At 45.6% G+C, this 22087-nt stretch overlaps 1 protein-coding gene across 1 annotated transcript in view; it reads left to right on the top strand.

Annotated features, from left to right (window-relative positions):
* Positions 1-14653, top strand: part of CCDC177 (coiled-coil domain containing 177) — a 17749-nt gene extending 3096 nt beyond the window's left edge. The window contains exons 2-4 of the mRNA XM_029964373.1: positions 3-1788; positions 10591-10683; positions 14243-14653. Coding sequence (XP_029820233.1) covers positions 3-1176 — 1174 coding nt within the window. The 3' untranslated portion in view covers positions 1177-1788; positions 10591-10683; positions 14243-14653. The remainder of the gene's footprint in view (positions 1-2; positions 1789-10590; positions 10684-14242) is intronic.
* The last annotated feature ends 7434 nt before the right edge of the window (positions 14654-22087 follow it).

Genomic DNA, 22087 nt, shown 5'->3' on the forward strand with positions numbered 1-22087 from the left:
AGGGTCGAGAGGATCGTCAGGGAGGTGAAGAGGAAGAAGGGCCTCTCGGAGGTGCCTGAGAGGGACAAGAAGATTGCGGCACTGATGATTGCCAAGCACCAGGAGGCCAACATCCTGCGGGAGCAGCGGCAGGCAGCCCATCTTCAGTGGGACAGCCAGCGGCGCCTGGCTGAGCAGCGTAAGGAGCAGGAGGAGAAGGAGAAGCAGAGGGCCCTCCTGCAGGGTCAGCGGATGTGGGAGAGCCAGGTGGAGAAGCGTCGTGGGAGGCTGTACCAGGAGCAGGAGGAAGCTGCCCTGCTGAAGCAGAGGCAGCACCTCATGTGTGAGGAGAGGTGGCGGGAGCAAGCAGAGAAGCAGGAGCGGCTGCGGAGGGAGAGGCTGGAGAGGGCCATCCAGGAGGACAAGCAGAAGAAGCTCCATCAAGAGCTCAACCTGAAGGCAAAGGAGGAGGTCAAGAAGGAACACCAGGAGCGAGAGGAGCAGCTCCTGCAAGAGAAGCTGTCCACAGCTGCACAGAAGAGGCTGAAGAAGGAGGTGCAGCTGCAGAAGGAGAAGAGACTGTTCAACCAAGCAGAGAAGCTGAAGCACGAGGCCTTGCTCAAGGAATTGGCCAAGCAAGAGGCAGAAGAGAAGGAAATGCTGAAGGCCTCCCTGAAGATGAGTTTGACGAAGGCTCAGGAGAACTATGAGCAGCTAGTGGAGAAGAGAAACCAGGAGCTGAGGGAGAAGGCCAGGCGTGAGGACATGCAAATCCAGAGAGCTAAACTGGCAGCAGAGAAGAAGGAAAGAGAGCAGAAGGAGCACTTGGAGGCACTGGCTAGAGAGACAGAGAGAAAGCTCCAGCATGCTGCCCAGGTGGCTGAAGAGGCCGTTCAAGAAAAAGCTCGCAAGGTAGTCTTGAGTCGTCTGGAGAAGGAAAAAGTGCAGAAGATGAACAAACAAAAGGTGGAACAGTATGAAGACTTACGACGCAGAGAAATTCTCCTCTCTATAGAGAGGAAGCTGGAGAGAAGCGAGCAGATCTTCAAGGAGAAGAAGACTGTCTTAGAAAATGCCAGATCTGTCGCTCGGGCATCCTTCCACGTGCGGGAAAAAGTACGGGAGGAAACGAACATGCGCACCTTTGACAAGATGGCCTTTGAAGCAGAACTGCATGCTCACCTTAACAAGAAATGAAAGATCTTGTCATGGATGAGTGGGAGTACACCACCGGTTGTCCATCCTAATGCATCAGAAAGCTCCTCCACATGAACATTTGAAAAACAACAACAATCAACATCCACCCTAATTTCTTATTCTGGGGGAGCAGGGTACCGCACAAAATTGTGGCAGCTATTTCACGTACTGTTTTAAATACATTTTTTGTTCTGGGTGTGTTTTAAGGACTGACCTCAGTCATCTTTCCAGAGGAGAAGCAAGTTTTTGTGTCCTCCACCCCACAAGCACACACAATTTTTCAGAAAGGGCTGCAGAAGAAGTCTGCTTGAAGCCTGTGAGTACTGATGGGTTGTTTACACCGGAGATGACTACAGCTGCATTCTTTTCAGTTTGCAATGCAGGCAACAGAGGCAATTAACTATTAGAGCCTACTAAGTAAAAACCAAAACCATCTGAGCTGATTCTGCCTTGAGTGACAGGCAGTTTGGTTTAAGTTATGGGACTGCATTTTCAAAGCTGCTGCACTTCCATGCTGAAGATGAGGAAAGCTGGAGTACAGAATTCCATATGCCCCGGGTGCCCCTTGCCCGCTGCTGGTACCAAGTTAGAGAAAGCACAGATCAAGGCCATGTAAGTAGACATGATCAGAGCTGGGCAGAAGCTGTTAGTGCTCACAAACACAGTTTCATTTTTGCTATTTGTAATTGTTGCCCCTCCCAAGTATCCCCACCTCTCCTTCTCCTTTTCAAGTTTCTCTTGCAAACATCTGTAGAATTTCTTCTTTTCTTTTGGAAGAAGGGGAGAAGGAGAGAAAAATGTGGGTGAGTCACAAACTGATGGGCACCCACATAGCACACTTGTTCATTGTGATATAAAAATGAGTGAACCTGTGAAATCTGGACTTAGGGGGAAATATGGGGATCAATTGTAAATGGAAATCTGTGATTGCATAGATTGCATAGAGAAATCACCCTTGGGAATTCTTAAAATTCAAGGAGACTCTCAGCCCCTTAGCTAGTTGGGCCCGCCTTGAGCAAGATGTTGGACCAAATGTCCTTCAGAGTTCCTTTCCAGCTTAATTGTTCTATGAGCTGCATACGAGACATTCACCCAGCTCTTATCATCGTCTACTGAGCAGAGGAGCATTTCTCTGTCCACTGGTGCTAACAGTTGATTTCTCATATAGGGCACAAGAAAGACTAGATGCAGAAAATGAGGTACATTACAGATTCTTTTAGATGAGGATCATGCCTTTTTTATAACTCTTAACTCAATACTGTTTAGAGGAACTGAGTCCTGCCATTAAATGCACTGGAAATGTGAAAAGCCTACCTATACCCCCTGCACAGTGTTCAAGTAAGACAGTGTTCTGCTGCAGGTTTCCACATTTACTCTCTGTTGGGTTGGAGTTATAAGCACAAATTCAAAGCAGGCACTTTCTGCTGGTTTTTTCTGGCTGCTGACAGCATCAGCTCTCTGTTCCACCATCCATGACGCCATGCTGGGTTGCTCTGGTGATGGCAGCCAGACCTGGAACATGGAGGAGAAGCAGCAAGAACAGACAGGATCTTGTTTCCTTATGGATGTCTCTTACATACCACACAGTAGAAGAGAAAACAAGGAGAAGGTTGACATGTGGAACAGACACGCAATCCTGCACGCATAGATTGCTTACCAGAATTTCCCAGAAGATGACAGCAGGTCAAAACCCTCTTAGAAGACTTTAAGGAAGGTGTTAAATGAACAGCAGCAACAACAATAGACCAAGCACACCCTGGTGCCCTGCAAGGCTGGAGACATTATACGAACAGTGTTGAAAATGGAGCAAGTAGGGATTTATTTTTTTTTATTTTAAAGGAACTTGCTCTTCTTTGAATCATGGTACAATTGAAGGTGTTAAGAGCAGGCAGCATGAAAGTAGGAATTAGGGCTCCTGAGCGATGTTTGCTATGTCAGCCATTGGCTCACTGTGTAACACCAGGCAAGTCCTCAGGGGCTGGGCTTGCCCCTATTAATATAAATGGAAGCAGAGTTGGGCTCTTGGGGTTGCTGGGACTTACAGGAAATAGTAACACTTGGCTTGGCAAAGCACTTCAAAGACTTTGGATGAATGATGCTAACAAAGCACAAAGATTGATTTATTTATTTATTTATTTATTTATTTATTTATTTATTTATTTGAGTGGTTACTAAAGTAAAACATCCCTTGGTGAAAAGCACTAATTAACACCAAAATCTGGTAGCTGTGGAAAGATAGCTGCATTACTGTTCCCAGCAAGCAGTCTGTCCCCTGACCCTCGTCCTCAAAGCAGCAGTTTGAACAGTGAAAAATTCTGCTGTAACACTGGACTAGATCCTTGAACAAAAACAGTCTTCTCCACATGTTGTCCACATTGCAGTGATCTGTGTGTGCCCTTGTAGCTGCAAAGACCTAGAAAAGAGTTGGCCAGTGGCCCAAATCTAGCCAGCACTAAATTTCCCTTGCTCCCTGGCAGCACTAGAGTTGGGATAAAACCTGCAGTGACTCCAGCACAGCCCGTGTTTCATCTGGTTAGAAGCCTGCCAGCACAGATGTGAGAGCCCCTGCTTTCCTGTGTCATTACACTGTGGTTGAAATTCACTGCTTGTTCCATTTAGAAGGAAAATAGGGAAAGCTGGGAAACAGTGGAAAGAAGGCAAAATGTGGTGGGCAAATGAGCAGACAGCCTCTAATTGGAACAGCTTTTTTTCCGTAAAGGTCTACTGCAATCTACCTGAAGACTTTGTCCAAATCTCCCTCTGACAGGGCATTTCCAGTGCAGACTGAGAACATTCTGTATCCTAGGAGACATGTCTTGGCCACTGACTGTAATTACACCTAGGGTCCATCTCCTGCTGCTGACTGAGTTTGACACCTTGGGGCTACAGCCGAACTAATCAAAACAAACCTACATGATGGTAATTGGATTGGCAAACTACTGTTCCTATACTGTGCAGTGTACAGTTTGAGTTTTGAATGTGCAGTCTAAGAAAAAATATTTTTTTTCAAAAGACATTAATCTGTGTATGGATATTTTTTATTTGTCTACTGGTTTCAGTCCAAAGTCCATGAAATTTGCTGGAGTTCATGAGTTTAAAATTGCAGCATGGAAAATTTAAGTCAGCAAGTTGGGTGGAGGCGTGAGAGGTATTTCTTGGGTCTGCTTATACTTCCATTTATTTGAGGAGTTTTACTGCTGGATTTCTGTAGGAACAGAAATTAAATCCTGGGACACATGTAAAAAGTATATGGCCCTTTTAGATGAGGATTAATTGGTGGTTTTGCTATTGAGCTGCAGGCTAGGGAGAACTAAAAGCAAGCAACATGTTATCTAACAGCTCAGAAGTAGATTGTGGCTTACTTAGAGCAGAGAAGCAGCTGATACCATTTGTTTAGGTCCGGCAGAAAGCTAACTTAGTTTGGTCCTCTCCTGGGATTAGAAAACACATTTTAGGCTATCGCTGTATTATAATCATAAGGTTATAACAAAGACTTTGCTTCTAGGCCATTTGCCTGCATGCCACATAATGACCACTAAGCTTTGAAATACCTGCACTTTAAAAGCAACAACAAAAGGACAATTACCAGGAAACTTCTGTGACTGGTAACACATCTTAGATCCAGCTATCTTCAAATTCCTGGGTTTCAGTTCCTAAATTCTTGGTTTTCAATTCCTAAGCAGTTGGGAGTCTAGCTGTAGTTTCACATTGGATCCCGTAGATTTAACGAGATCACCCCAAATCTGAAGCTAGTGCCACTAAACATTCAGTTCTAATGCCAAGCACTGACACGTGGATGCAGCTCTAACACAACTTGAAAACCACTGCACTGCTTACTGCTGCTTATTGACTAGGACTACTGCTTGAAGCTGACCTACTAGAAACCACTTAGAATGTTTACAGTTTTTCCGAAGTTGAGATCTTAAAGCACGGGGGAGAAGAAAGACTCCAATATCATTTAAATGTTCTAAAAAGTATAACAGGACCAAGTCCTTGGATTCTTTTCAGGCAAAACTCCTATCGTTTTATACTAATGTTTTGTAATGAGACAACATGATCAAGCATTCTGTATCAGAATTCTATATCAGAAATCAGTATCAGAAAAGAGGAGTCTGTCACGCTGATGACTACAGCAGAATAGGCACGTAATTTCAGAGGCCTCAGAACAGTGAAGTCTGGTTTCCTAGGGCACCTGCTCTGTGAGTCTCACTTTAGTGAAACCGGGGCTGCAGGATGAATTCATCTTGTATTACACATCAGAGAACTCACACGTGAGGGAGAAGCATTGGCTAAAGAGCAGTTTCTTTTGCCTGAGCTCTGGATGAGTTTTGAAACACAATGGAGCGCATTTTGCATGTTCACAAACTGTCCTGGTTTTGTGGATTGTCTAGTTTTTAACTGCATCTGGGCTAAAACCAGAGCCTTTCAGTGGCATAGAGAGTGCCAACAGTCTCATCTGTATTCTTCCTCTTCACACAAAATTCATCACTAAAACATGATCTCTCTGTCAAGGTTGAATTTTGCAGATACGTTCAAAAGCTATTAGGAGAAGCAGCTGCACCATCACTAGTTAATATTTTACAAGGTAATTTTTAAGGCAGTTTATAATAAGTTCTTTCACCACATACATAAGAGGGGTGTGAGGATTGGATTTCTTGCCTTGGTTACCTACGGTGTTTCTCTTATGATGGTTATGGAGCTCCAGGCTCATTCTGTGCTAAAATTTCTCTTGATGCCTGGGGAATTCTGTTCATTAGACAAATGCTGAATATGCAGTGCACACAGGTTTGGAAGGGGACTTAGTTTGGTGTGCATGTCTTTATTAAGCCAAGCCTGGACAGGGAGACATGGGAAACACAAAATTTGCAATACAAAGTCCATCAGCCACTAGTTTTCCAAAAGTTCAGCCAAGAACAGCTCCAGAGCCACCCCTGCTAGCTCTCATCAGGGAAGTGACACCCTTTGCTCTCTTACTGACCTCAGAGAGAGCCAGGCTGATCATATCCTACCTGAGGACAGCGTCTCATCACTTCACTTGTTAGATTAAAGAAAGATTTGCTTTCAGCTGTGGATATTCTTCCTCTGCTGGTAAAGGCAAAACTGTAGTAGTTGAAATGCCATTTTGAAAGTGGTTTGTTGTTTTGGTTTTAGTTTTGGTTTTTGTTGTTGTTGTTGTTGGGGTTTTTTGTTTGTTTTTGTTTTGTTGGGAGTTTTGTTTTGTTTTAAAGCAGATGCAGGGAGATGTAAGGATGAGACACAAAGCTAGTTAGAGGCAGCACATTAGAGATGATGACTGTGACTGTCTTCGCACAAAGTTCTACTTTGCGGACCTGGAACTGTGCTGTTGTTTAGTACGGCAGCAGCCACATCCAGGAGAGCAGAGGTGCTCTGGGAGGTGCTTTGTGATTTCTTCACAGATCACACAGTATCCCTTCAAAGCATGCAAATGTAAACTCTAATGCTTTGCTGAGTCAAGGTCCTAGGGAATTTAGTTCGTTGGGACTGGACTTAGCTTTCATAGTTGTAAAAGAAGGCTGAAGAAGAGGAAGACACTGGTTTAGCCCAGTCCCTCTGGAAATCAGCCCCGTGACATTTACTTTGCAGTGCAGTACAGGCATATTCTAGTGTGAGCCAATGGAGCCCTAATACAATCACTTTGAGAGTGCAGCCCCACAAGTCTTTGGCAAGCAAGTGGCACCCCTGTAAAGAGCCAGTACTGAGACCTGGTAAGAAAATCATAATGCTTCTGCTTCTAGGCCAGAGGCAGCTCTGCCCTTCTATTTGGTGAGATATTATTAGGTCATGTTTTGAAGAGAAAACACTGGGAAGAAGAAAAAAATGCAAAACTCTTCCACACGAGACACCTGGAAACACATTCTCTATTTATGGAGAGCAACTAGCACTCTGGGGATGCCAGTCTTCAGAGCCTTCATAATGGAATAGGCCCCACATCCCACATACCTCTTAAAGCTATGGCATGAAAAAAATTAAGTTCTAGGTCTGACTTCTTTGTCCTTAGACTATTCTTTGAGCATGGCTCTTTACTGGAGGCTCATGAGCTGTTACTGTAAGGTTCTAGTCTGAAAAGACCCAAGTCATTCTCTGGCAACTTTGCACTCATCTCCTAAGTCCCTGCCATTCAGCAAGAAATTCTCTGCATTACAGAACCACTCTGGCAGTAAGAATTATTCTGTGTTACAAAACAAAACTGCCAGTGCTATTTTGTTCTTATGTGATTTTCACAGCTCCCCGCATCTAATCTCAGGACCTGGCTGTGAGGTAAACTAGTTATCGCCCCCAGCCTAAGTACAAGCAAACTGAAGCAGAAAGAATTGATGTGACTTGCCCTGGGCCATGCTGGCCACCCCGATCTAGCTGGAGCTCTCATTCAAGTCCTCTCTAATCCCCATGCAGCCCTCTAATTAACATCTCCTGGTTGCAATGGAAGGATATGCCTGTGCCCCTGCCGTGACAGCTCCTCTGGCTCCTGTTTTGCAGCTGGTGCTTCATGGAGGATGAAGGTTTTAAGCCACCAGCTCCCACTCCTGGGCATTGCCCCCAAAACTTGAAACAGTTTTAAATGGGGGGCCTGAAGATGAGATAGGGCTACACTGGGAGCCTGTGACAGAGGCACAGTGAGAAGAAGATATGTTAGCTAAAATGGGCAGGAACTACAGATGGAAATGTTAAATGAAAGAGTAATCATGGACTGAGTATCCTTATACCATCCTGGCTAGCTAGAATCACTTATATGTCTAAGTATGACAGCATGAAATAGCACTTTCTTTCAGCACATTAAACTTACAGGGCCCAGTTCATCCCATTAGTTACCTCTCTAGGGCCAGCAGAGTTGTTCCAGGAATGAATGCAACCTTTTATTATTTATGCAAATCACAGTGGCTTGGGATATCTTATGCTTCCAAGAACTTGGTGGAAATTTCCCCCTGCCTGAACAGTACCCAGGCAATGGGATGGGAGGGTCACATAACAGTTGATATTTTTAGACTGGGTGACAAATTTGTCAATACCCTGGTGCTGGACGCTGTGTTCCTGGGTGTTTACAAAGCAATGTCTGCTTTAGCAGCTCAGTGCAGCTGAGGGAAAGAGCAGCTGGCACAGAAGTATCTTGTCAGACAGCAAGCTAAACAGTAGGGAGTGAGAGATTTGGCTCTGTGTCTGTTGGGTGCTATGGGAATGTTTTGGTTTGTAAGAGGGTGATGGGATAATTTCTTCTCTTTTTTAATCACCTCCAAAATAGGCTGTGCTATTTTTGACAATTATTTAATGATTTATAAGAGATGGGAAAATAAATGAGGAAGGGAGCTCAAAACACAAATGTGTAGGTAAAGCAGAAAGACATTTTCCTTTCCCTCCTTAAAAAAAACCTGTGAGAATTGTGCCAGCAGGTGAGAGTTTTGTTAAGTGCCAAGTTGCATGCAATTTCTTAGACCCTAGGAGGGGGGGCACTCTGTTCACAAGCTTTTCTACCTGTGCACCTGTCTCCTGTACATGCTGACAAAACAGGCTTTATGTTTACCTCCCAGTAACAGTTATTTCTTCGAATTTCAAGGAATAGATGAGATCCACGAACAGAAAGAAACTAATTTCACTATAGAGGGACCACTGAACAGCCATCCTGGGTGGACTCACTCCACATCTGACATGAACCCTGATGGCAGAGTGATAGTTTGCTCTCATCAAATTTCAGCAACCCTCAGCCAGGCACTGTCTAGGAGCCTCTGCACCATTTTCAGCTCCCACCTGATTCAAGCTGTCCTTGTTTCCTAGCCAGTTTAATCCTGAGCTCCTGCTCCCATTGCCTCTAGCAAGGTACCTGGGGAGCTGACCACAGGGTGCAGCCAAGTCTCCACTTATCTGTAGAGGCTTCAACCAAACTAATTTGCCTTGCTCTTCCTTAATCTGAGGCATGTCTGTGCGTGAGCAACTACAGGAACTGTCTGAGTCTGGGCTTTGAGTAGTGCAGATCGAACATCTAGAGAAGGACTTGGGTGTTGCAGCATAGCAAAGGGATGCTACTGTTTTATTTTTGATTATCAATACCACTTCTAATTTACACTTCAGACAGTGTACCATGAACAGGTCGAGCACTAGCAGCCCCAGAAGAAGTGCTTAAGTGTTGCCCTCCACACTTAGACCAGTGCTTGTCATGGGAAGCAGTGTCCCTTCTTACATGAGAGAGAAGCTTTCCTTTCTGCAATCATCATCATATCATGCACAGGTGCTTTGGGGACAGGCTGGCATCCTAAGATACATCCATCCTATCACCACCATCACCAGCTTCTCCTTATGACCTGAATTCTACCAGTAAATTAATAATTAGCTTATATAGGCCTGCATGACCTGTCATGACAGGAATTTTAGATATAATGCAACATCTGAGTCATGGCATTGCTTTTTCTGCTATTAGTTTCACCTGCCGCTGCTCAGCAGGAAGTAAAGCAAGGGAGGATTGTTTCAGTAAACCAGAGGTGACCTGCCTGCTTTCAGAAAATCTAGGCAGGTAGGCAAGCTGAGGGCTTCAGGGCTTTATGTAACACTAGAGCACCTGACATCTTAGGTTAGCTGTAGGTACACTACGTATCACTTGCATGGTAGCTGTCACTCCAGCTTACGTCTCTTGGATGCTGTGAGTCCTAATATCTTCCAGGCAGAAGGCACTCTGTCTTGTAACAGAAGGTTTCTCTGATTCCTACAGTATTTCAAAGAACCTGCATGTATCTGTTTGCAGAATCAGATATTTCAATACATTTTATTTATGGTTCCATCAAAAAATTGTAGAAGTAGAGATTCCTGAAGGCAATGATGTTCATACCCAGAGCTACTGTACTCTCTGAGTGTCTCTGACCACACTACACTGTGCTACTCTAGAGATTTCTTACAGCTCCTGCAGTCTCAGGGAACCTGCAGATCCCTCCCTGCAAAGACACTGTACTATAATGCAGATGTCACGTGATTCAGTCGCAGGCTGCAAGTCCCCAAATGCACAGAAATTTACTGTAAGCTACCAGGGGAATTTCTGCAGAGTCTCCTGGAATCCATAGGGGCCATTCCAGTCTACCCTGATGCCACTGCTGTATAAACTCTCATGCTGTACAGTACCTGCTAACCTAATAATACTGTCTGAGTCCTCTCCATGACAACACACCGCAATGTTCTCAGGTACAGGGAGGCATCCTGTGATTAGGCAAGGCTGGCCAGGGAATCTGTGTATCAGATGTATAGAGTATAATTTAAACATAAGTATTTTCTATGGGGAAGTTGGAGGCATAAATGCAAAGGGGCAGAATTACTCTGCAGAGGAAAGGAAATAATTGCTGAATGTGAACGAGAAGAAAGAAATTACAAAGTGAGACCTTTAAATAACCTTAAAATCATAGGAGATCTGGTTTACAGGTTTCATGTAACAGATGTACATGACCAAACAGCTTCATACATTTTGGATACCCTCAGGGAATGAAGAATGGTGGGAAGTATTGAGGACCTCAGGTAAGAAAGGAACGGTGTTTTCCAACATGGGTTGGAGTTGGCTGGAGTGGAGAATTGTAGAAAAGCTGTTCAAGACTACGTTCCAACTATGATAGCATTACAGCAAAGAAATATAGTCCAGTTCTCTTTAGGGAACTGGATTGATGGCTGGCAGTGTTGCACAAAGACCAGATCAATACAGGGCTTTATTTGTAAGCAACCATTTCAATTCAGACCACGGGATTGGCTTTATGCCTGTTAAGGTCAATTGCCCAAAGGCAAGCACATGGTGACAATTAGCACATTCCTGTGTCCAACAGAGGTGACACCACAGCCAGAGGAAAACTGAGGCTGGGGCTCTTTCCAAAGAGGGCAGAGACCTTCTGAAAGGGAAAAGCCAGATTAAAAGGGAATCATAATCCTTAACTATTCAGTGACAGCCTGGGAAGAAAGGATTGCTCAAAAAAAACCAAGGGTTCTCTCTCAAGGAAGATAGTGTTTTCACTGCTGGCAAGCTGGGTGTGGACTCATGTCCTCATCTTCTCCTTCTCTGGTAGGGGCAAGAGACAGAATCTCAGTGAAAAGAGGGGGACAGAATTCTGTCTGGGAGGATGAAACCTCCTGGGTCAGACCTTGTCAGTCAAAGCTCTCGCTGTGATTTCACTTGCAGACAGGACCCTAAATATCACTGGGAGACTGGGCTTCAACCCTCAACTTGTACAACCTGAACTTTGGTCATGTATCCATGCTCTGATGCATTTTCTGCACTTGCTTGGACATTAAGGCAGGTTTGTGGGGCTTTCCAGCATGCCAGTTGCATGCTTCACAGCCATATCCCAGCAGGAAAGGTTGTATCTCATCCTTCCCAGTTCAGATCAGGATTAGTTGCTTATTCAGAGTCCCTTCCCCCATTGACAGAGTGGAGGAAAAATAATTATGAACCTTCTTTTTATATATGCCAGCTAGCAGACAGGATCAATACACAAAGGGACTCCCTGATTTCTGACATGCCTAAGCCCTCAGACAACTGTGGGGTTTTTGCACCATATGGCTCTATCACTTGATAAAATGGTGCCCTAGATATGTTGGTTGTTTTCCAGTCTGCCACCAAATGAACTTAGGAGGATGGGCACATACAGCCACAGTTTCTGCAGTGTTGTCACCGTTTCTGAGGTCTCCAGACCTATCACAAGCTGCTGTATTTTTGCAACCCCTCCTGCCCCCCCTCCCTGGGACCAGCTACCGAAGGGATTAAGCACGGCATGCTATCTACTGCAGTGGCTTAATCACTAAGCAAAGCACTCATCCCCTGAGCACAAGGTCAGGGAATTATCTTCCTGACAGATAACGCAGCGACGGCTTGGAACAAAATGAGGAGCTGAACTGTCAAGCAAGCCCACAGGCCACAGCTTTATTGCTGTTTCCAGGGGGAGTAATGCTGCTAGGATGCTATGAAAGTGTAGTGTGACTTTTCCCACATGCCCCAAGATGCCTCTTGGTGGCAGAGAAAGATAAACACAGGAAAAATAGTACGCAGTTTTGTGTACACACATCCCCCTCCCATAAACACCTCCTATGCCAAACCTGTCCCTCTGAGAGCGAAAGGTTTTGATGGTTGGATGTATTTGGCACTGTGTACTAAAGAGACTGTGAATAACTAACTGAGCACTAAGACAGGACCAAAAGAGAAGTGACCTCGGGGGAAATATATTTATCTAGAAATATGGTTTCAGAAGGCATAGATCCTATGCTTCAGTTTCATCACAAGGTGGGAAGCCCCATTCCCACATAAGCCAGCCTGTGGGGGCAGAGCTGCAAGGCCTGCCAGTCCCACAGCTCACCACACAGCTGCCAGAGGGCAACTCAAGCCAGTGGGGGAAAAACTCTTCATTTGAGATTTAAATATAAAGAGTTCAGATCTGCTGCCACCATAAAAGAATGAGGAAAACTCCTGACACAGTGAGCTATGAAACCAGGTTCTTACTAGGAACTAGCACAGGGCATCAGCTCCAGCAGCTGTGCTGTGAGCACCTCAAGACCCTCTGCACGCAGCCAGGAAGAATGAGCCATGGTCTCTTGCCTGGTGGCCACTGGAGACCAGCCCCTTTTCATAGAAGGGGAAGGCATAAGCTGAGGTTACAGAAAAAGGCTGAGAAGGTGAGGCTCTCTACCCAAAGCTGGGCGATACAAACAGCTTACAGCTCTCCAGGTGACTCCTTCGCAGTCACATATATAGCAGTAACTGCAGAGGAGGAATCCTCATCTCTCCACTTTGGTCAAGAGGCCAGGTCCCTAAGACTGGTTGAAATTACACACATGGTAAATCTTTCTTGTTGTGCCTTTCAAAAGCAGCTAAGCAATCAAATGACATTTTGTCACCTTCCTCAGCGCATCTCGCCTTCTGCAGTCCAGCTGCTCCCTAAAGGCCATAGCTGTTATCATTTCTCCATGAAACATTCACACCTTGCCAAGTCTCTGTGCCTTACCTGGGGACAGCAAGGGCTATGCTGTAGCCAGAGGCGCTGCTCTCCTCCGTCTTTCCAGCAAGAGATGCTTCTGGCAGCATTGGTGTGGGATGTGAGAGAAGCAGCTCCCACCTCAAAGCACAAGATTAACCCAGAGCCTGCTTTGCAAATTCCACTGTTCTTCAGCTATAAATAAAAAATAAAATGTTTTTATTACTTTCAGGTTGAAACAGGAAGGGTCTGATCATCTTTGAGATCTCTGTCTCTATTAAGCTTGGTGGACAGAGGTCACAAGTGTGGGGAGATGGAAGACAGTGAGCAAATGCCAACACCTCATTTTCGTAGGAAAGCAAGCTAGATGGACAGGTTGTAGTTGAAGCTTTTTTGAGCTGAGTGCATTGCATCTGAAGAGTCCCCAAAGGACTCACTGAGGTTATGTGTGTGCTGTTCATTCTCCTGGGGCAGGGCACAGACATCAGTGCCCTTTCCATACACCCACCTCCAACCTAACAACTAAGGCATAGCAGAGACACAGGCAGGACTGGCAGGTGGAGTAAGGAACCTGCCTGCCCTGCAAGGGACCTGGATGAGTTAGCTACAAATAAAGGTGCTTTTTCCTCACCTCTTATCTCAGGCGAAGGAGACAAAACCCCACAGTACTCCATGTGGAAAACAGAACACTAATAAAGCTTTAGATTTTCCACTTGACTGCTGCTCTTCAACTCCCCTCCCTTTCCCACCTTAATTTCTGTTGCCTTTGGGGAAATCTGACATTACATATCTTTCTGTATTCTTAATTAGTAAAAAAAAAATCCCTCCCTCCATTAAGTGACTCTCAACCACAGAGACGGGGGAACATACATTGAGAACTGTTTGCCTTACTCTCTGCCAGGGGCCTCTCCCCAGTGTCCCTCCCATGGCCCTGTCCCTGCAGCTCCAGGATCTGCAGCCACCACAACCCAGGTTTCAGTGTCACTTTGTCCATAGCAGAAAGCTGGACAACGCCTTCACAAAAACCACATCTCTGCTCTAGAGCACATATAGGAAAGGACCCCTTTTAACCACATGGAAATTAAACACTGCTCTACCTGTCCTGTATGTGTTTCTCTCCACAGGAACGTGGCTGTGGGTTTGCACCCCAGAACTTGTTCTAGTCAAGCTATAGGCTGCTTCTCAAGAAGGCCATTGGCTACACAAGTTCACCAGGTCAACTGGGGGATGGCATGAGCTCCCTTCTTTTCCCACAGAGCTCTAGTTACTAATTTTCCCATTTCATTGAGCTTCACCTCCTCCCTACAACTAGATTTTATTCATGACATCTCTACATTTCCACTATGCTCCAGATGACAGCATGACCACCAGGAAGAGGATCATCTCTTACAGAGGATTCACCGGCCCTCAGCCTCCAAAGACTACAGCGACTAGCCTGGATAACAATTCATCTTCCCCAAAAAAATGATCCATATATATTTATATATTTGGAAAATGTATGTAATTAAATATAGTCCCTCCAGCAGTGAGTGTAAGGGCCTGGGCCAGCCACTGCTTTCCTTCTTTTCCCTATTAATAGTGCTAGCTCCATGAAAAATGGTGTGGCCTCAAGATTCTTCTTGCTATGTGAGGCAGGCTCCCTCCCACCAAGCACCCTGATTCCTCTCCTTCCCCTTGCTCTGGTGCTGCCAGCTGTTTGCCAGGTTTCCTTTGGGAACTCCTCTGCCTTCCAGCTCTCAGTGCACAGCCAAGCCATGGAGGCTTGCCAGCCCACCTGCTCCCCAGCCAGCTGCTGCTCCTGAATACCTCCTGGAGGGTCTGTGCCGGGGTGTGTGTAGGTCCAGGCAGCACTTAACACAGGTGGGGAAATCCCTAGTGAGTGCCAGAGATGACATGCTACAGATCTATTCCCAAGCCTTTTTCACCACAGATTAAGAATGACTCTAAAATTTACCCAGTGGTAAGTAGGTGAAATGTACTTGTCTGTGGCAGGCAGGAGAAGAGATTAGAGATTGTAGTGGTCTTTTCAATAAATCTCTGAAGATTAAGGAGAAAGCAGATTCCATAAAGTAAAATCTGATTTGCGTGACACAGCTGTCCATCCAAAGATGAGCATCCCACTGCTGCATAATTCACATTTCTCCACATGCACCCTCCAGAAAGTGAGCTGAAGTCATGGCTTTACTACTATAATTAGCATCCATAATGTGGCAGGCTGGGGTATCAGGGCTGTGGGGATGGCAAATAGCGACCCATTTCTCCTTAGAAAGGAGACAGAATTCATTTCATGTTACTTCAGGAACTCACACCTTACCACAGCAAATATCATATGGACAGGCAGAGAAAAAGCAGAATATAATCCTGTCTGTCCTACTGTCTCCTGACCTTATACAACACAGCCTCATTCTTCCATAATTCATGTCTCCTACTGCAGAAGCAGCCACAGCTTCTGATTCTCTGGCTATCCCATTACAGCAGTAGTAAGAGTGCAAGCCAATTATTCTGCAAAACAATTCAAATTAATTCAGTGCCTTAAACCAGCAAATCTTTCTTTACAACACTACCTCTTCTTTGCTGCACTGCAGCTACAAGAACTCAATAGTTCTGTCCCTCCATCTTCCCTATGAGCCCACTGTCTTGGACACACACCACTGCCTCCCAGGAAACAGTTTCTTGTTTTCTTTTCAGTGACACTGAGAGATACTTAAAACATCTCTGATGCATGTAGGGGTAATGTGTTTCCAGGGCTCTTAGGATACTTAGTTGCAGTTTGTTAAATCATGCGGATAGGAAAATGTTGAGGACATTTCTGGCACACCAGCTGTCTGACCTGACTTATTTACATGATGCTAGGAAATGCACTAGTTTTATAGTCCTTGTGATCTGAGACTGTTTATCCAGAGAAAGGCAGCAGCAAGGAAAAGGGCACGTCAGGCTCCCTATGTGCTGGCTTCAAAACCCGCGTCAGCCCCAAGCCTCGTGCTCCAGCCCCTGTTCTGGAACAGGCTGCTTGCCCCTTTCTCCAGCACTGCTCTGCACATTGGAGCTGTGTGCCTGGCCGTGATGGGAGCTGCCACCACCAGTGACCCTCATGCAGGGCAGCTGGAAAAACACTCAGCTGTCTGTCTTGAGCAGGTTGCTGAAAGACTTGGAAAAGCTGAGGCCACAGCTGACCTGGCTGCTGCAAGGTGGAGGCGCAGAAGTGTCCCTAATGGAGGATTAACAGGCTGTTGTCCTTACCAGGGCTGTTTGCCCACACATGGCTTTCTCTGTAAGTCTGGCAATGGCAGCTACAGTAGAGAGGCAGCCTTCAGGGTCACCTTTAATTACAAAGCACACCAAGCTTCATCTGAAGGTAAAACTTTCCAGTCTTCTCTCCACCTAAAAGGAAAAATCAGAAATTACTTTTGGACAAATTATTTTTGGGCAAATTATTTTGAGGGAAAACAAGAAAAATAAAAAGAAAAGCCTCATTATGAAATATTTCTTTAGATAGATGACATATGTTTGATATACACATTTCATATGCATCTTTAATGTATGTGTGTGTGTATCTATATATGCACTAGTGCACATATGTATGTATATGTATAGTGTGGAGAGGTGAGTTGGATTCACTGCTCATTAGCAGCCTGCAAGGGACACGTGATGCCAGCGACTCACTAAATACAGGCCCCCTGAGCCTCCCAGTGAAAGCTCAGACTGGTTTGGTGGACACACTGGTTCCTCAGCCTGCCTCTCGCCCCTGTGAAACACCCTGGGACAGGACCTGGCCCACAGACCCTGAAAGGGCCTACGCTGCAGGTCCGAGGTGAGGGGACACCAGGCAACACCTTGCCCAGCTCTGCACTCAAGGGCTTGGCCCAGAACCATGTGTGAGGTGGGCTGTGAAGCAGGGAAGGAAAGTGCCCGGTTAAGAGCCTGGGGTGTTCACTGCCCATCACTGTGCATTTTCTGCATGAAACGCTCAAGTCTGAAAGACTTTGGAGTAGGATGAATAATATTTCTGGACAGGAAACCAGTGTTACGAGAACACCATGAGCAACTCTGAGGCCATGTCTCACCTCCTTTGCTCTCTTCAAGGAGAGCAGCCCTGCCAGCTCCACCATGGCAGGGTGGGCTTCCCCTCTGTCTAGGGCAGAACTGTCCTCCTGTGGCTCCCAGGTGCCACAAAGCCCACCAGGGTGATGCTAATTTCTACCTCAGGGAGATACAGTTAGCCACAGTTAGCCAAAGAACAAACAGAAAGCTGAGGGAGCAGGCTGGAGGGGAAGGCAAGGAGAAGCCAGCTTGCCCCTTACAATCCTGCTCAAAGCTAGGGAGAGTTGGATAAGCAGGAAAGAGAGTACATTTGCTGTGTAAAGCAGTTTTTGTTTGCTAATTTTGTGACCCTTCTTAAGTACAGACAGGACTGAAACTCCTGGTATGGGGAATGCACCAGAACCAAGGCCCAGAAGCATATTTCAGGCCTGCAAACTCCTGTCCGGACAAGAAAAAGAAGATAATCAAGACACTTCATTCCTTGACAAGGTGCTATCCACAATAGTTATTCTTTTCTTCCCTACTAGGTCTGCTCTTTCTTTCCCATTCACCTGGAAAGCAACTGTTCTCTGTTGCCTTTCTCTCCTGTACTGGGAATGAAGCAGAGCTAAGGCGCAGCTCCCTTGACATCCAGCCTCTGGATCCTCCCTGCACTGCACTTAGGAGCCAACCTAGATGCTTTAAGCAGAGCACAATAGAAGTAGGGAATGAGGAGATGCTCTTCTCTCTTCGGGAAAAGAATGGGATAGCTCCCACGCCTGCTCCCAGCGACCTTCCGTAAGGCTGCCTTGTTAAACACCCTCCTTCCATTCTGCTGCTAAAAGCTCAGTGGCAGGGTCTGCCCTATTGTGCTGGAATCCAACAGGTCAGAGGCATTGGGAGGCTGAGATGCAGAAGCAGCTCTATCAGTGGCCACAGGGCTCTCTGCTCCTGGGTTGCAGCGCAGAGCTGCAAACTGAGCTCATGTCCACTTGCAAGGGGAAGCCAAAGAGTCCCATGATGTTGAGTCACTGTGAGTTTAGTTGAGAGGGGTGTCATGCACATCCTTTGGGGCATACAGGTCTGAGAGTGCTCCCTGGAGCCACAACCACCATGACTGCTTTTGAACAAGGCTGTAATGCAGCAGCAGTTGGTCACAGCTGGAGGGATTTTCTGTGTAGTGAGCAGCCATCAAATCTAATTCCATGCCAGCACCAGGAGCCAGCCACACACTAGAAGTGGACTTAGTGTGCACCTTCTCTTCTAGCTCCTTCAGCATCAGCCAAAGCAAGGGGCTAAAACATCTTCTCCAAACAAACTAATTTTCCCTTACTGCAGTCTGGCTCCAAGCTTCAAGTACAGTGGGTCTCACTACTCCCCCTCATCCAAGCTTGATACATGTGATAAGCACACTTATTTTACCCAGCTGTAGTACCTTTGAATGGATGAGAATTTTCTGTCCTCATTTTGGAGCCCACATTCCCCCTATACCGGGAATAAAAGACAGCTCTGCCTGCACATTCTTTCTCTTAATCTAAAATAAGTTGCACATCAGACCACACTTGACCAGTATTTGTGAAAGGGAGGAAACTACAAGAGAATTTTAAGAGAAGGAGCAGAAGCAGAAAGAAAACTGAGCGTCTGCTTTTACTGCTATTCCATGTATCCCTTCATGGGTTGCAGCATCTCTCTGACGTACTACATACTTGATCAGAGAGGGATCTAGAAGGCTTCTGCTCCAGGCTAGAGGAGTTTCTGAACATCCAAATCCGTTGAGAGCTACAGCAATATCCAACCTCTTCCAGGCAATGCTGAGATACCCAAAAGCTTTCCAGAATCAAAAGACTGACTTCTCCCCTGCCTAAGCCACCTCTCCATACACACAGCTACCCACAAAGAATAACAACAGTAAGCCACATCCCTGCATCACCTAGCTGGGCCATGCCCCATGCAAGCTGGGGAGAGGAAAAAAGGGCCTTAGCCGCATACCCCTTTTCTCTGAGCACCTAGGGCTACACTCCTCGGTTGGGACCCAAAGTAGGTTTTGATTACTGAAAAATAGAACAGCTATATTTTGGTTATTGAAATGCACTTGCCACAGAACAAACTTTGTTTATTTTTTAAACACACCAACTCACTATCAGCAGCGCTCTAGTTTTTTATCACACCTGCTGCACTCCTACCTTTCAATATCATTCCTCTTGAAGCCTCCTCACCTTCCCCTCACCCTCAGCAAGCACACGTTGTACCTCTGTCAGAGTCAGGAAAAGAAGGGAGAAATTAAAGCAGTGGCTCCTCCCAAGCAAGTTGTAATCCAATCAATCTTTGGCAATCTTTGCATTAAGCCTGCTTCTCTATTTTGCTACAAAAGCCACAGCATTCCCACCTTCTTGGTGTTTTGTTTTGATTGCTGCTGAGTGCACCTAAGAGCACAGCTTACCTGTGTCACTCAAGGACCTTGAGTGCTTGTGAACTGTCCCAAAGACAGAGCTCTGCCAAACGTGCTATAGCCCTGTTCATGGCTGTGCTTCCAGCAGTGACTAACAAAAGCCTCCAGCCATACACCCACCATAAACAGCTTGTTTTTAAGCCTCCTTATTAAGAGGGAGATGCTAAAAATATTTATTTCTGTTTTGAAGAACTTAGGAAAAAAATCCACAACAAAAAACAACCTATTTTTCCTCATGTCAGAGGAGCAGGGGCTGCATCTCCTGCAGGCAGGCACTGATGTATGGAGGAACAGGAAAACAGGAGCTCCCTCCTGCCCCCAAAATTAATGATGAAGAAACAGCTGGGAGCAGCAGCTCTAGGAGAAGACGTTCCTCTCTTCTTGGGTGGTTTCCACAGGGAGGTTTGAGGCAGGGGTGCAGTCAAGAAGAACTGAAGAGTAAGCAGAATTCACTTATTATTTTAAGCAATGCAAAGTTTGCGCTTTTCAGGATACAGCAAAATAAGGACACATGATCCTGCTGAGTTTATTTGCAACACCTCTGAGTTAGAAAAAGGTGCCTTTGTTACCCCCACAAAATGGCCTTTATAATTTTTCTTCCTCTGAAGTGCCAGATCTGCCAACACTGGGAAAAAAACCCAAACAACCAAACCCATGCATTTTGGTTCAAGCCCTACAGCGTATCCTGCAAGGAGCAGAAAGGACTCAGCGACCTGACTGAGTACTCAGTCAGATCTTTCTGCATTTTGGCTACGGAGCTAAGCCTGCGGTAAGAAAGAAATGTTACTTAATATGGTAAAAGGAATGTTATCTCAGGGCACAAAGAGACACTGCAGGTTGTTCAACAAACCACACGTTGTAGCCAAGCTCATGGTGACCTGTCACTCCAACAGTCCACCTCAGACCCAATTCTCAGGTGAGTTAACTACAGCAGTTCCTCTGGCTTGATCATTTCTCCCATTCAAGGCCATGCTCAGACTAGGTGGGTAAAAAATTGTACAAAGACTAGGTGAAAAACTGCAGAATTGTTCTTGTGCCAAGTGCACCAGATAGAAGATGTTAGAAATAATACACCCTTCACAGGCACACCAGGGGAGAACCAAGAGTACTAATCGTCCAGGCAAGCCCCAGCCTTGGTCAAGACTTTCAAAGCATGACCACTTTCCTGGGATCAAACTTCTCCTTACTAAACACAACTGAAGTGACTGCGCTGAACAGCATTCAAAACAGACTGTTTCTACAGAAAACTATCATCTTATTTCCATAGAGATATGCCAATATTACACTAAGTCCTAAGTAGAAAGCCTGCCTACTATCTGGAGCTAAAAAAAAAAAAAAAGCCATGCTCTGTAGCTGAAAACTGCTACCAGCCTGTGTCACTTATGTGCCATGCACAACAATACATAACACGCACCAGCAACCATTAACTATTGACTTCTGACCCCGAGGGCAATTTCCGTTTCTTATCCACTTTCTCTGCTTTAGAAGCAGCACAGATGGGGGGGCAATAGGGCTGTGGTTGCCTTCCTTTCTCTGCCATTTACTTCTGTGCAAGAGTAAAGCCTTGGGGCAGTGGGCACCAGGGGAGCTGCCAAAGCCCTGGCCTTGGGCAGGAATCCCTCTATCTCATTAGAGACTGAAAGAGCCTGTGTGTCTTACAAGGAGGATGAAATTAACCCTTAAATTGGTTTGTTAAACCTTAATGGAAACCACTCTTCACACTGTGAAAAGTAGGCAAGACAATGCAGAGAAGAATCAGAAGGTTTCACGTTTGGCAGTGTCCACAAATTTTAAAGTGTCTCTGAAAGGGACAACAGGGAAGACAGAAGAGAATTTCCCAGATGTTATCCAGAAGGTGGAGGTGGTGGAAGAATGGCCACAATCTAGCTGTTCTGCAGCTTCAGAAGTGAAATCTTAGAGGTGCAAACCATCCTATATTTTCCCCTGTCCTCAGACACAAGAAAACAATTTAGACAACTCTCTCAGTGGAGGGAGTTCTCATCTCATTCCCAGGCTTCCGAGGAGGAGAAAGCAATCTAACCTAGAATTACTAGTGGAAGTTGTTTGAACAGACGTGGGTTGCTCCCTAAGCCATCCTCCTGTTACTGCGTTGCATTAAAAATACACAGATAACATTGAAATCAATAATTTCTGTGTCCTTTTAACCAGAATAAGGAGAGAGTCACTTAATTAAGATGCTATGGTGCATAGACCCACCTCCATGTTGACTCTGCCAGGGAGCTTGGAGCTTACAGGGTAGTAGATTCCTGTGCAGCAAAGAATGACTGATGGCAAGCACCTCATCACAGGTGGCTTAGGGCATGCCTTGCTGGTTACACAGAGAGATGGCTGGTGCTTTAACTTTTTACACATTTAAAAGTGGAAGTGGATAGCAAAGGTGAAAGCTTTTCACATGCACCACGTAACACAAAAACTCAGTGAAGCAGAGGAATTGCACTGGCAGTAAATAAGTGTGTCAGAATTTATTTGAACTCCTGCA

This window comes from Manacus vitellinus, unplaced genomic scaffold, assembly GCF_001715985.3.
Source record: "Manacus vitellinus isolate BGI_N305 unplaced genomic scaffold, ASM171598v3 scaffold_6_pilon, whole genome shotgun sequence".
NCBI classification, from domain to species: Eukaryota; Metazoa; Chordata; class Aves; order Passeriformes; family Pipridae; genus Manacus; species Manacus vitellinus.